At 39.5% G+C, this 14681-nt stretch overlaps 1 protein-coding gene across 21 annotated transcripts in view; it reads left to right on the forward strand.

Annotated features, from left to right (window-relative positions):
- The first annotated feature begins 7171 nt into the window (after positions 1 to 7171).
- Positions 7172 to 14681, forward strand: part of TMEM241 (transmembrane protein 241) — a 108647-nt gene continuing 101137 nt past the window's right edge. For 13 of the 21 annotated variants that reach the window (XR_004345358.1, XR_004345360.1, XR_004345365.1 and 10 more), the window contains exons 1-2: positions 7204 to 7345; positions 10031 to 10077. Coding sequence is in view for 7 of the 21 variants with exons in the window: in XM_032602557.1 (XP_032458448.1) it covers positions 7274 to 7345; positions 10031 to 10077 (119 nt within the window). In the remaining 14 variants the exon portion in view is untranslated. Of the gene's footprint in view, positions 7346 to 10030; positions 10078 to 14681 lie in introns of all 21 variants that reach the window. The other 8 variants (XR_004345367.1, XM_032602556.1, XR_004345368.1 and 5 more) reach the window with 6 other exon arrangements.

Raw genomic sequence — 14681 nt, forward strand, 5'->3', positions numbered from 1 at the left:
CGCTGGAATGCTAGCTTCCGATTGGCCGCCGCCCCGGGCTCCGCGTTGGGTCACCGTTCCCCGCCCCCGGCGGACCGCACTTCCGGTCGCTGCCCAGCGCTCGGGACTGGTGGTGGCGACACCGGTTGCCCGAGAGGGCAGCTGGATCTCGTTGAACGGAATTCGACTGCATGGACTGTAAATAAACAAGCAAATCAGGCTCTCTATTCATGCATTATTTCCCGGGTGAATTCTGAATTGGGATGGTATGGGAGACAGAAAATGGCAGGTTTAGAGAGGAGAGACTGAAGAAGACGGTCGGATTTTGTTTTTATTGCAGTTGTCGGAAGGAGGCGGGGCGTGGAATATGAACTTTTTAAAATGTGTTATGTAACTTTGAGCAAAAAGAGAACTGCATAATAAAAGGTTTTGTTTGTTTTTGGTTTTGTTTTTGGCCCCGCCCCGCAGCGTGTGGGATCTTGGTTCCCCAACCAGGAATCCAACCCACGCCCCCTGCATTGGAAGCACAGTTTTGATTCCGTATTTTGTAGGGAGATTTTCATAAAGTGACCAGAAAAATCCCGAATAGGTAAATCAATGAAGACAGAAATCAGACTGGTGGTTGCCAGGGAATGGGGTGGGGAGGAGGGAAACGGGGAGTGACTGCTTAACGGGTAAAGGGTTTTCTTTTGGGGTGATAAACTGTTTTGGAACTTGATATCAGTTGATAGTTGCACAACATCGTGAATCTGTTCAATGCCACTGAATTTTACACTTTGAAATGGTTAATTTTATGTTAAGTGAACTTCACCTCAGAGAGAGAGTGAGTGAACTCCTTAAGGGTTTTAAGGGTAGAGCAGATGCAGCTTATTCCCAGATCAGAGGAAACCACAGTGAAACAATGGTGAGGATGAGGTCGGGAAGCTTAAGGGAGCAGGGTAAAATGCCAGCGTGTTAATGGGTGATGCACATGGGCCTTGAAATTACCCAGCAAGATGGCAGGGCTTCGGGTGGAATTGGAAGAGTGTGAGCAGGTGCTGGTCTTCAGAAGATGTGCAGATTGTAATCCAGAAGGGTTGGTAGATGCTGCTGCTAGGGAATCTTAGAGACAGTGACAGCGGGATGGGCAGAGATGCCAGAGGAGAGCCGTATTCCTGAGGCAGCAGGAATCATGTTTTGGGAGCTGCACTGGAGAGAGCAAAGAGTACAGACCCTCTCCCCTGCCTTGCACACTAGACAAAAATGAATAGTCTCAGAGGACACTAAGGTTTTACTCAAGACAGGGAAGAGAGAGGGCGGGCTGTGGGGACAAGGGAAGTTTATTCATCCTGAGTTGGAGTTCCAGGTTAGAACAGAGTTTGTGGGTTAACAATTTTAATGGTTGTGTGTCAACAGTTAAGGTATATACCTGATGCCACCAACTATGTGCTCCTTCAAAAGGACAATAGAATTTTACAATACTTAGAGTTTACATTTACAAATATTATTAATAGGAAAAATGGGGTTTACCAACGACAGCATGTTATCTGTTTGTTTAATCCTATGCTATTTAACAGTGAGTTCTTGAATGGTGTAACGGCCATTTTGCTGTGAAGTGGAATAAGCACAATGTTTAAAAGATTTAGTTCCAGTTTTTACTCCTATCATCTCTGTTGATAAACTCGCTGGTGATCAACAGAGATGAAGCTATTCTAGAATTTGCACTGCCTCAGCACGTGGAATCAGCAGATTCTTCAGTCTCTAAAGGGAACAGAAATAAAGCTCTTTAGTCTTTATTATTGAAATTAGTTAAGTCTATTTTGCAAGTACCTGTTTCAGGCAATCAACAAATATTTACTAACTGCCTAGGATATTCCTAAAGTCCTGTGGGAGAAAAATAGAACTGTGAGATATGGTTGGAGAGATAACATATTCACATAACAACATTGAATGATAATACAAAACTTCTGTCTCGAAAGTGTGCATGATTAATTGCCACATGACAGCTATAGACAACAAATGTTTCAGGATTCATTGTGGGTTGATGAGATGTGGAAAGGCTTCATGGAGGAGGTGTTATCAAATTAGACCACGAAGTTTGGAGAGAAGCTATAAAGCTAGTTTAGCTGGAAGGAACAGTATAAGACTAGTGTAAGGATAGGAAAGTCCATTATATGTTTAGTGATGACTCAGTATTTTCATAAGGTTTCTAGAGTGGGATTTTATGGATATAGGTCAGTTAGGTTCAGTTGGGACACAGTGGTTTTTGAACGTTATGCAACCCAGTGCCATTTTCTTTCTTTCTTTTTTTTTTTGGCCAAGCTCTGGGGCTTGTGGGAGCTTAGTTCCCCAACCAGGGATTGAACCCAAGCCCTTGGCAGTGAAAGCCAAGACTGCTAACCACTGGACTGCTAGGGAATTCCCCATTGCCATTTTCTAATAACAAATATTTTGTTCTCTTTACTGCACATTATTTTCTTTAAATTGATGTAATGTTCTGACTATAAAGGATAAAAAAAAGTTGAATAATTTTTAATAAAATACATGTACTTGATTCCACTTAGATAAGGTATCCAAAGTAGTAGAAAGAAAGTAGAATGGTGGTTCCCAGGAGCTGGGAGAGCAGGAAAAGAGGAGTTGTTCAGTGGGTATAGAATTTCAGTTTAGCAGGATGCAAAAGTTCTAGAAATCTGTTGCACAACAATGTGCATGTAATTAACACTACTATACACTTAAAAATGGTTAAAATGGTTATATAACAAATTATATGTTGTATATTTTTAATACAATAAAAATGTGAACTTGAATATGTAAGTATGTCTAAGAGTGGATTTCTTTTCATTTGGTTTGCTCAGGATTCACTGTATCTGAGGATTCATGCCTTACATTAGTTCTGGGAAAAAATGCCTCTCACGTTCTATGTATCCTCTTTTTACTGAATTCTTTTTTTTTTTTTTTGCCTGAGTCAGGTCTTAGTTACGGCATGCGGGCTCTCTCGTTGAGGCATTCAGACTCAGTAGTTGCGGTGCATGGCCTTAGTTGCTCCGTGGCATGTGGGATCTTGGTTCCCCGACTAGGGATCAAACCCGCATCCCCTGCATTGGAAGGTGGGTTCTTTACCACCGGACCACCAGGGAAGTCCCTGAATTCATATTAAATAGAATTAGACCTGCTTATTCTGTCCACCATGACTCTTAACCACATTTTCATATTTTCCATATCTTTGTCTCTTTGTACTGTGTGATTTTTATTGAAGTAAAATACACATACAAAGTAATACATACACAACTATATGAATATTGCAAAGTGAGCACATCATGGAACCATCAGGAAACAGAATAGTACCAGCACTCCAGAGCTACCCTTCATGGCCACTTCTAATCCTAGCACTCTCAAGGATTGTCATCCTTGTTCCCTTAGTTTTGAAGTTGATGGTCTCCATGGGATGTGTTTTTGCTAGGGGGGTCTGTTTTTTCTTATAACAGTTTTATTGAGGTATAATTCACATACCATATAATTCACCAATTTGCAGTGTACAATACAATGATTTTTTAGTATGTTCACTAAGTTGTGCAACCATCAACACAATCAATTTTAGAACATTTTCATCACCCCATAAAGAAACCCCACATCATTAGCAGTCACTCTGCATTTCCCCTAGCCCCAGGCAACCACTATTCTATTTTCTGTTTGTATAGATTTGCCCACTCTGGCTATTTCTATAAACGGAACCACACAACATGTGGTCTTTTGTGACTGGCTTCTTTCATTTAGCGTTTAAGATAATTTTTGTATGTTGTATGAGGTAGGGGTCCACCTTCATTCTTTTGCATGTGGATATACAGTTGTCCTGGAACTACTGGTTAAATTTGCTCCTTGGATTCTCTTGGTGCCCTTGTCAAATTTCAATTGGTCATAAGTGTGAGGAGTTACTTCTCACTTCTATTCCATTGACCTATATATATATATTCTTATGCCAGTATCACACTGTCTTGACTACTGAGGTTTTGTAGTAATCTTTGAAATCAAGAACTATGAGTTCCTTAACTTTGTTTTTTTCAAGATTGTTTTATCTATAATGGGTCTCTTGAATTTCCATATGAATTTTAAGATCAGCTTATTAATTTCTACAGATAAACCAACTGGAATTTTGATGGGGTTTTGTGTTGAATTTGTAGATCAAATTGAGGAATATTGCCATTTTAACAGTATTAAGTCTTCTGATCCATGAGCATGGGGTATCTCTCCATTTATTTTGGTCTTCTTCAGTGTCCTTCAATAATGTTATATAGTGTTCAGAGTATACATTTTCACTTATTTTGCTAAATTTATTCCTAAGTACTTTGTTCTTTTTGGTGCTATTTTTATTTATTTAATTAATTAATTTGGCCACAGCTGTAGGGCTTGCAGACTCTCAGTTCCCTGACCTGGGATTGAGCCTGGGCCAGAGTAGTGAAAGTGCCCAATCCTAACCACTAGACCACCAGGGAACTCCCCTTTTTGGGCTATTTTAAATGAAATTGTTTCATTAATTTCTTCTTCACATTGTTCATTGCCAGTGTATTGAAATATAGTTGACTTTTTGATCTTGTGTCTTGCCAACTTTCTGAACTCATCTATTAGTTCTAATAGTATTTCTTTAGTGGATTCATTAAGATTTTCTGTATTCAAAATCCTGTCATCTGTAACAGAGATAGTTTTACTTTTTTTGCAATCTGGATGCCTTTAAAGTTTTTTTCTTGCCTTATTTTCCTGGATAGAGCCTCCAATACAATGTTGAAGTGGCAAGAATGGTCATCCTTGTCTTGTTCCTGATCTTAGGGAGAAAAGCATTGTCTCTCATCATTAAGCATAATGTTAACTGCAGGTGACTTTTATTGTGTTGAGGAAGTTCCCTTCTTTTTTTCTAATTTCTTTTATGTTTTTTTAAAATGTATTTATTTATTTATTCATTTATTTTTGGCTGCTTTGGGTCTTCGTTGCTGAGCGCGGGCTTTCTCTAGTTGCGGCAAGCAGGTGCTGCTCTTCATCGTGGTGCGTGGGCTTCTCATTGCGGTGGCTTCTCTTGTGGAGCACAGGCTCTAGGCGTGAGGGCTTCAGTAGTTGTGGCGCGAGGGCTCAGTAGTTGTGGCACTCAGGCTCCGTAGTTGTGGCTCGTGGGCTCTAGAGCGCAGGCTCAGTAGTTGTGGCACACGGGCTTAGTTGTTCCGCGGCATGTGGGATCTTCCCGGACCAGGGCTTTAACCCGCGTCCCCTGCATTGGCAGGCGGATTCTTAACCACTGCGCCACCAGGGAAGTCCCTGTTTTTTTGGCTGTGCCTTGCAACATGTAGGTGGGATCTTAGTTCCCTGATGAGGGATTGAACCCTGTGCCCCCTGCAGTGATAGCGCAGAGTCTTAACCACTGGACCGCCAGGGAAGTTCCTCTTTTTATGTTTTTGTTATGGAAGGGTGTTTAACTTTGTCAAATGTCTTATCTGTTTCTACTTGAGATGGTGATGTGATTTTTGTCCTTTACTCTATTGATATGGTGTATTGCATTAATTGATTTTTGGATGTTAAACTAACCTTATTTCTTGGGATAAATCACTTGTGGTCAGGGTGTATGCTCCTTTTTTATGTTGCTGGATTCCATTTGCTAGTGTTTTGTTGAGGATTTTTGCATCTATATCCATAAGAGATATTGATATTCTTTTTTCCTAAGGGAAATTTAGGAAGTTTCAAAAAGTGTGCAGCCACTTCTGCCGTCTTTTGAGAATTGTCCATGTGTGCTGTCAAAAAATTCATTATTAAAAAAGATTTGTGAGGAGAAAAAACCCACAAGTTATTGTTTAATCCAAGCTCTCTTCTTTGTTTATTCAACAAACATTTTTTTGAGCACTTAACAGTCAATTTTCAAAAAGTAAATTAATGACTATGACCCTTTGGCCTCAAAGATCTCAATTAACAATACAACTAGTTAAATCTTTTTGTGTGAATAGAAGGTCTAACACAATCTCATATATAGCAGCTTGTTGTTTATCAAAGTAAGACCTGGTAATTTCATTTTTATTCAGTATTAGTTTAGTTTGTTTTGTGGAACAGAATAATGCAGCTTTGGAAAAATCAATACTTCTGGTAAGACCTACAGCACTTTTGCTACAAATGTCAACTTCTATTTGCATGGTTCTTTACTGTGCTGGTTGTTCCTGCTTGTTAAGGAAATTTTGTCAAAGAAAATAAGTTAAGCAATAACTAGGAAGTAATAAGGCCTGAATTGAATTTGTTCACTTCTTAAAAGAGTCCAGGGAAATCTCAGGTATATAACAACCATTTACTTCAACCAAATTCTATTGGGCAAAAAGTTTCTTTGTAAGGACTGTTTAGCTCTGAAATAGGTTTTCTAAATATTGTCAAGGAAAAATAAATTTTTAGTTTATTTGTGTTTTATGTGGAGACAATATATCCAGTATTTTCTTGGATAATACAAGTTGATAAGCAATTTTACATTGGGCATACAGATAAAAAAGAGTGAAGGCTTCCTGGTACATGGGGTATTTCTAAAAATCTGTATGTTTCTATATGTGCAGACACTTGTACCTCTAGTTCCTGACAAAGTCCCTCAGTATGTTTTTGTGCATGTTTACTACTGTCTGCCCGAAGCCTAACTAGGTCATTTTTCCTCCCTAGAGACTAGGAATAGGGGCTGTGCTTGAAGCTCTACTTCTGGAAGGATTTATTTTATGGAAATTTCAAAGCAATTGGATTGACTTCTCCTAAAGAAAAAACTACACTGATTATAGTTCCTGCCCCCTCAGCCTTCCTTCTTTTAAAATAACATTTCTTGTTGTTAGCTTTTTTGTGTCGTTTGCAAAAGTAGTACAGACTCGATGCAGAAAATTGGGAAAATTCAGTAAAGCACAAACAACATTTTGCTCCCACCGCTTAGAGCTAGCTATGGACATTTTTTCTTTAAATGCTAATGGACTGTTGTGAACTGTTCTGTCAGCTGCTTTTTTCCCCACTTCTACCATTTTCTACTTTTTTTTTTACAACAACTACTGTCCGCTCTTGCTCTACGGGTGGTAGCAGCCCTGGGGGACCTATCCCTCCCTCCGCAGTCCTGGGTAGCTGAGCGCCGCCCCGCCCACCGCGAGGCTACGAGGCCTGCGAAGGCGCAGCCTCTTTAAGAGGCAGGCACCGGGGGCGGTCCCTGCGCGGATTGGCTGAGCTCGCAGCCACGTGGCGGTCGTAGCAGCCGCGGTGGAAGCGGGCCGGCTCGCGCGGCGGCCGTGGGGCTCCTGCGGGGTCCCCGGGAAGGGGCGCAGATTAACAGATGTGCATGAGGAGGTGCCTGGTCGGCCTCACGTTTTGTACCTGCTACCTGGCTTCTTATCTCACGAACAAGGTGAGGAGGGCGGGCTTCTTACCTCACGAACAAGGTGAGGGAGGCGGGCGCGGGGGGCTGATGATTGCCCGTGGGCGATCTTAGTCCCCAAATCGTGTGTAGAACAAATGCTGCCTCCAGCTTTTTATCTGATTTGTTCCTGATGACGATGGAGAAGAAAACGACTCTGTGTACGATGCTCTTTTAGAAATAAGATTTGTTGGACGGTACTGTCCCCATTTCTCGTCCTGTAATGCATTCTTTACATCTCCTGGGAAACTGGATTTTTTGACTGGTGAATTCCCAGGAACTTAATTTTTGGATATGTGGACTACTTTTTAGGGAAAGAAAAAGCAATTGGCTCCTGTTCCCTCGAGGAGGAAGAGTAGGCGAAGAAATCATGCACATCCTGCTTTCTCTTCTAAACATGCCCCTGCCCCAGAACCCCACAAGGTTCCAGAAACCTTTAAATAGAAGATATCAATCCATCTCCATCTCTGCCTCACACCACTGATTCTCAAACCTATTTTTTCTATGTCTCCATCCCAGGCACTTCCAGTATATTCAAGATTTTTTCATGGAATTATTTTAAAAAATAAGATGTAAACTTAATTTTGTTTAATGTTGTAGAACTCTTTTGATGAAGAGGCAGAAAAGCAGTGGTACCATGTTTTTGTTTTGTTAGGAGGGAGAAGCTGGCCTTGGATTTGGTACCATGCAGGGAAATGTTGGATCCCTGTGGGCTAGGGTGGGGCATCACCCCCTGTCCTGGACTCCAGGGTGGACACCAAGCCAAAGTGGCAGTAGGGAGCTCAGGACCTCCTTCCCCCACAGTAGGGTCTTGACTGCTCTCTCCCCACTCCCTCTTGAGAATAAAACCCTCTTGCGGGCTTCCCTGGTGGCGCGGTGGTTGAGAGTCCGCCTGCCGATGCAGGGGACAAGGGTTCGTGTCCCGATTCGGGAGGATCCCACATGCCGCGGAGCGGCTGCGCCCGTGAGCCATGGCCGCTGAGCCTGCTGCTCCGCAACGGGAGAGGCCGCAGCAGCGGGAGGCCCGCGTACCGCAAAAAAAAAAAAAAAAAAAAAAAAAAAAAAAAAAAAAAAAAAAAAAAAAAAAAAAAAAAAAACCCTCTTGCTCTCTGGAAAAGAACTATTAGCAAATAGCGATAAATGAGCATTTGTTATCGTCATGAACGTTGTTGAGGATGATGTAGGTCATGGCCCACATGCTCAATCCTTTCTCTGTCTCAGTTTTACAAAGAAAATATCATGGAAAAGTGGAGGGGAACAAACTGAATTGTGTGAGTAAATAGACTTCAGAGAAGAATGAAGGTCCATTTCTAGGAAACACAGACCAGAGCACAGGTAGTTAACCATAATTGTGGCATTTAGGGGCTCATACAAGGGGAATTACATGTTGATTAATCCATGGGGAAAAAAAGTATAAATGTAAACTTGCCCAACACCAGTCTATTGCACTTTTCAGATCATGTGAAGTATCAGTAGAACCCTTGCTTAAAGCCATTTAATGGTTTTTAGGCTTTTAAAAAATTCTTAAAGTGTTCAGTCATAGAAAACAATAGAAAAAGATACCCAGAAAGATAAAATACAGTTCTCCCATTCATAATGTGCTGTAAATTTGGTTAAAAGACATAATAGAAATACAAGTTGACCTTAGCTGAGTTAGCTTTAAACACATCCTTAAAAAACACACCTAAAAATGTAATATACCTAAGAAGAATTAGTTAGGAAAAAAATCCTAAGAATGCAAAAACCAAACAAAACCCTAAAAATGGAAGGAAAACAAAGGAAAGAATGAACAGGATGCAGTTCTTACTTGAAGAGAAACACAGAAGACGGTGGATTTTTAGGTAAACTGGGCAGTAGTTAAAGTGGATACCCCGAGAAAACAGACAGTGTCCAGGGGTTTGTCTGGTTTTCTCTGGTGTTACCGCAGTTATAACATGGCACTTCTGGGGTCTGGGACGATGCTGAGGGGTCAGATGTCCACAATATCTGGCCCAGCTGCTGTGTGTTCCACTTTGTTGCGTCCCCAACTGAGAGATTGTCAGATTTCTGGTGACCCTGGGGAAAGCAAGTCTCCCTCTCTCTTTTTTTTTTTTAATTGTATTGGAGTATAGTTAATTTACAATGTTGTGTTAGTTCAAGTGTACAGCAAAGTGACTCAGTTATACATATACATATATTCATTCTTTTTCAGATTTTTTTCTTGTATAGGTTATCACAGAATATTGAGTAGAGCTCCCTGTGCTATACAGTAGGTCCTTGCTGGTTATCTATCTTATGTATAGTAGGGTATGTATGTTAATACGAAGCCCCTGATTTATCCCTCCCCCCAACATTCCCTTTTGGTAACCATAAGTTTGTTTTCAATATCTGTAAGTCTGTTTCTGTTTTGTAAGTAAGTTCATTTGTATCACTTAAAAAAAAATTAGATTCCACATGTGAGTGAAAGCATATGATATTTGTCTTTCTCTGTCTGACTTACTTCACTTAGTCCCTCTCTTTAGTATGAATTGGAAGGTCATTTTTTTTCCCAGTGTGTGATTTTTTGGGGAGGAATAAAAAAAGCCTTTTTGAAACTTGAGTATACTTATGTTTCTTTAGTAGGGATTTCTTTGATTATATGATCTATCACTTCTCTATAATTTGAAAATGTCCATTAATTTGGTATTTGTTTTTCAGTATGTCCTGTCTGTCTTGAAATTTACCTACCCTACATTATTCCAAGGGTGAGTATCTTTTATGCGCTTTATATACATTTGTAGGAAATGTCCAACCAGCATCATTAAATGTTGTTCAAAATATATTTAATGACTGCATAGATTTTTTCATTAGATAGACATCCTGTAATTTATTTAGTCATTCTATTAATGGCATTTGAATGGTGTCCCATTTTGGGGGTATAAACACAACAATGTTCTCAGACATTTTTTGCATTCAAATCTGCCAAATTTCTAACTATTTCTTTGGAATAGATTCCTATATAAGAAATTTAGATTAAAGAACATGAACTTCTTTAGTAGTCTGCTTGAATATTAAAAAATTCTTTTCCAGTATCTTTTTACCAATTTACATTGTAACCCAGCCTGTGTATGAAAGTTTCTATGATATTATACTCAAACCATGACTGTTACTTTTACCCTCTCTCTGCTGATTTCATGAGCAAAAAATGGTATCATATTATTTTATCTTATCATTTCTTAGATTATTCATGAAATTGGACAGTTTTCTTATGTTATCCACTTGTATCTCTTTTTTTAGTGTCTATTTGTGCCTTTTACCCTTTTATTTTTTTTTTAACCCTTTTATTTTTACTAGGGTTTTAGTATTTTTTTTATTATTTAATGAATTCTTCTTATTTAAAGGATGTCAACCACTTTTCTATCATATTTATCGGAATTTCTTTTTTTTCAATTTTTTCTTTGCCATTTCATTTTGTTTATAATTACCTTGATTATTTAGTTTTTTTAAGTGACATCATAGAGAATTCATTGTTTGAACATAGGAATGAAGCAGCAGAGAGAAACACAGATGAATCCAGTGTGTGATCTTGTGACTGAGAGATGCTATTATTAGGAAGAAGATAGAAAGTGATGTAGAGTCGGGTCAACAGTCTAGAGAAATGGTAGAGGCAGCATGGAATGCTCTGGCGTTCACATTTCCCCTTCTCACCTCAAACCTCCACCCCCACCCCCATCTTTTAAAAAAATATATTTTAGTTTTAAATTGATCGTTTCTTTTGTGATAGCTACCATTGCTTTTATGTTTATTCTTCTCTATCACAAGATCATATAGCTATTCACCTATAAGTCATTAAAGCTTTTTTCAATTCTTAATTATGATCTGTTTATTTTAGTGTATGGTGCAATGTGAAGAAATCATTCCTCCCCTAATGGTTTTTTATTTATACTAGCCCCATTTATTATATTTTATTGTATAATCCTTCCTTTTGCCTTTGGGTCATTAGTATCATATGTAAAGTCATTTTTCTAGGGTCTGTTTTTGAGCACTTATTTGTCAGTTTTTATGGAAAGGGGCTAGTGGTAAATTGTTTTCATTATTATAGCATTTAAATATGTGGCACAGCACGCCATCCCTCTTCTCTTTTTCCTTTTTTTTTTTTTAAGTGTCACACAATTGCACACAGAAAAGCAGGGATAGAGATCTTAATATCAATCAAGGTTGAATTCAGGACAAAAACATTAGCAAATGAAGAAAGCTGTGTTAACAACGTTAAAGCAATGCAGTTCAAAATGAAAAGACACATTATAATGCCGGAGCATGCAGTTCAAAGTGAAAATAAAATAGGGATGAATATCTATCAACCAAACAACAGGCCATCGTCATTTGTCAAATAAAAACAGCAGGAATACCAGGGCTAAATAGGAACAAACTAGTGATAGGAGACAAATTTACTACTATTTTTCCATGACAGATCAATTGGACCAACAAAACACTAGAACATATATATATATTGGATAAATAATACAATTAAGAGATAAATATCAAACTCTGTATCTTGAAAATAGAGATTATGCCCCCCTTTCGAATGCCCATAGAATATTCACCATGAATAGAACATCAATTATTTTAAAAAAATATAAAGCAATTATACAATCCCAGTGCACTAAAACCAGACCTTTATATCAAAAACAAAAATCCCTACCTACAAAGGGCTCTTGAACATATAAAAAGATATTCTTCATTCATAAGAAAATATAATTTTAAACTGTATTGAGGTATATTTTTACCAACAAGATTTGCAAAATGAAACTTCAAAATTTGATAGCGTAGCATTGATAATGAAAGAAAGCAGGTGCTCTCATATATTGATCATGGGTGGCAAACTGGTACAATATCTATGATTGGCACTTTGGCAGAATATAGCAATGGTCTGAATCCTTCAATCCAGCAATTCCACTTCCAGTAATTTACTTGAGAGGTTTACTTGCATTTATGTAAATGAAATATGTACAAAGATATACATGTGAAACATTGCAGCTGTTTGTGACAGAGAGCATTTTTATTTTTTGAATTTTATTTTATTTATTTTTTATACAGCAGGTTCTCATTAGTTATCCATTTTATACATATCAGTGTATACATGTCAATCCCAATCTCCCAATTCATCCCCCCCTCCCCTGCCGCTTTCCCCCCTTGGTGGCCATACGTTTGTTCTCTACATCTGTCTCTATTTCTGCCTTACAAACTGGTTCATCTGTACCATTTTTCTAGATTCCACATATATGCGTTAATATATGATATTTGTTTATCTCTTTTTGACTTACTTCACTCTGTATGACAGTCTCTAGGTCCATCCACGAGACAGCATTTTTTTTTAATAATGACTTTTAAAAAAAAATATTTATTTATTTGGCTGTGTCAGGTCTTAGCTGTGGGTCTTAGTTCGCCCTCGGCATGTGGGATCTTAGTTCCCCAACCAGGGATTGAACCCTTGTCCCCTGCATTGGAAGGCGGATTCTTAACCACTGACCACCAGGGACGTCGCAGAGAGCATTTTTAAACAACCTAATTTTCATCTATACAGAACCAATTAAATAAATTATATTGTATTCCTAATGGAATACTATTCAAATGTTAAAAAATAAGGAAACTTGTGTATTGACAAGGAACGGTCTTCAAGATTCATTTAATGGAGAACAAAAGCAAGTCCATAACAGTATAGTACATTACCATCAAGTAGAAATGTGTGTATGTTTTCCTTATTTAAAAAAAAGATGAAGACACTAGTAAGAGTGGTTACGTTAGGGAACTACTAAGGTGGTGGACAGGGAAGTGCAGATAGTGGACAGGGAAGAGAAGACTTTTCACCACTTTTTTATGCTTTTGAATTTTTGTTCTTTATATTATCACCGATATGTTATTTCAGATGAACTTTAGAATTACTTCGTTGTTTCTCCATAATATTTCACAGCAAAACTTAAAAAAAAATATCATCTATGATCGTGTATATTTCATTCAATAAAGCTGGGATATTGTTTTCTCATTTTCTTTTCTTTTAATTTAATTTTATTTATTTATTATTTTTGGCTGCACTGGGTCTTCGTTGCTGCACGCGGGCTTTCTCTAGTTGCCGTGAGCTGGGGCTACTCTTCGTTGTGGTGTGCGGGCTTCTCATGGCAGTGACTTCTCTTGTTGCGGAGCTTGGACTCTAGGCAAGCGGGCTTCAGTAGTTGTGGTATGTGGGCTTCAGTAGTTGTGGCTCGCAGGCTCTAGAGCGCAGGCTCAGTAGTTGTAGCGCATGGGCTTAGTTGCTTCGCGGCATGTGGGATCTTCCCGGACCAGGGTTCGAACCTGTGTCCTCTGCATTAGCAGGCGGATTCTTAACCACTGCGCCACCGGGGAAGCCCCTGTTTTCCCATTTTCTGATCCTGATTGTCCTTTCACTTCTCTCCGGGTAGAGGGACTTAGGGAAGTTAGTGGGAAAAGGTGATGTTTTCACCTGAATTGCCTTTTCCCCTCCTTCTCTGTAGATGTCAGACTGAATGCACCTCCCCCGATAGAATGTAAGGTCTACAAATGCAAGAATTAAGCAACAAAAAAAATCCATTTTGTCACTGGTGTATCCCTGATGCCTAGAACCATGCCAGGTACACAGGAGGCACATAGTAGGGCAGAATAACTCATTCTAAGAAAATTGATCGCATGCATATGCCAGTCACTGTTTTAGACACTTGGACTACTTCAGTGAAGGAAAGAAAAATCCCTGCCCTCCTAGAGCCTGCTCATTTCTTCTTCAGTTTACCTGCGGTGAATGGTACCTTGTATCCAGTCGCCCTACTTAGAAACCTGTGTTATTCTTGATTTCTTTGTCTCCTTCACCCCAACGTCTAATCAACAACTAGGACCTCTAAACATCTTTAGAACCTGTCCACCTTCTTCATCGCCTCTTCCTGGGCCACTATCATCTCTCAAATCACCCTAACAACTCGTAACTTGCTTCCTGGCCCCTGGTCTCGCTTCTCTCAGCAAACATTCTCTCCCTTGTAAAGAGACAGAGCTTTCCCCAAGGTAAATGTGGCAGTGTCGCTCCCATGCTGCAGACCCTTCAGTGGGTCCCCAGTTTGAAGCCCCAGCTCGTTGACGATTGATATGGTCCTTCGTGACCAGCCCCCGCCTCGAGTACTCACATGCTAAGGTCAGGCCAATTGAACCTCTGTAAGAAGCTTTGCTGGAGCCATTGTCTCTCTTACCTGTGGGCCCTGGTCCATTCTGGGTCTCCCGCTTTGAAGAGGCTTCAGGCTTTTGCTTGAATTTACTTCCTTTAGGAAGAGTCACCCAACCCCCTAGACTGGATTAACTGCCTCTGCTA

The sequence above is a fragment of the Phocoena sinus genome, chromosome 14 (assembly GCF_008692025.1).
Source record: "Phocoena sinus isolate mPhoSin1 chromosome 14, mPhoSin1.pri, whole genome shotgun sequence".
Lineage (NCBI taxonomy): Eukaryota > Metazoa > Chordata > Mammalia > Artiodactyla > Phocoenidae > Phocoena > Phocoena sinus.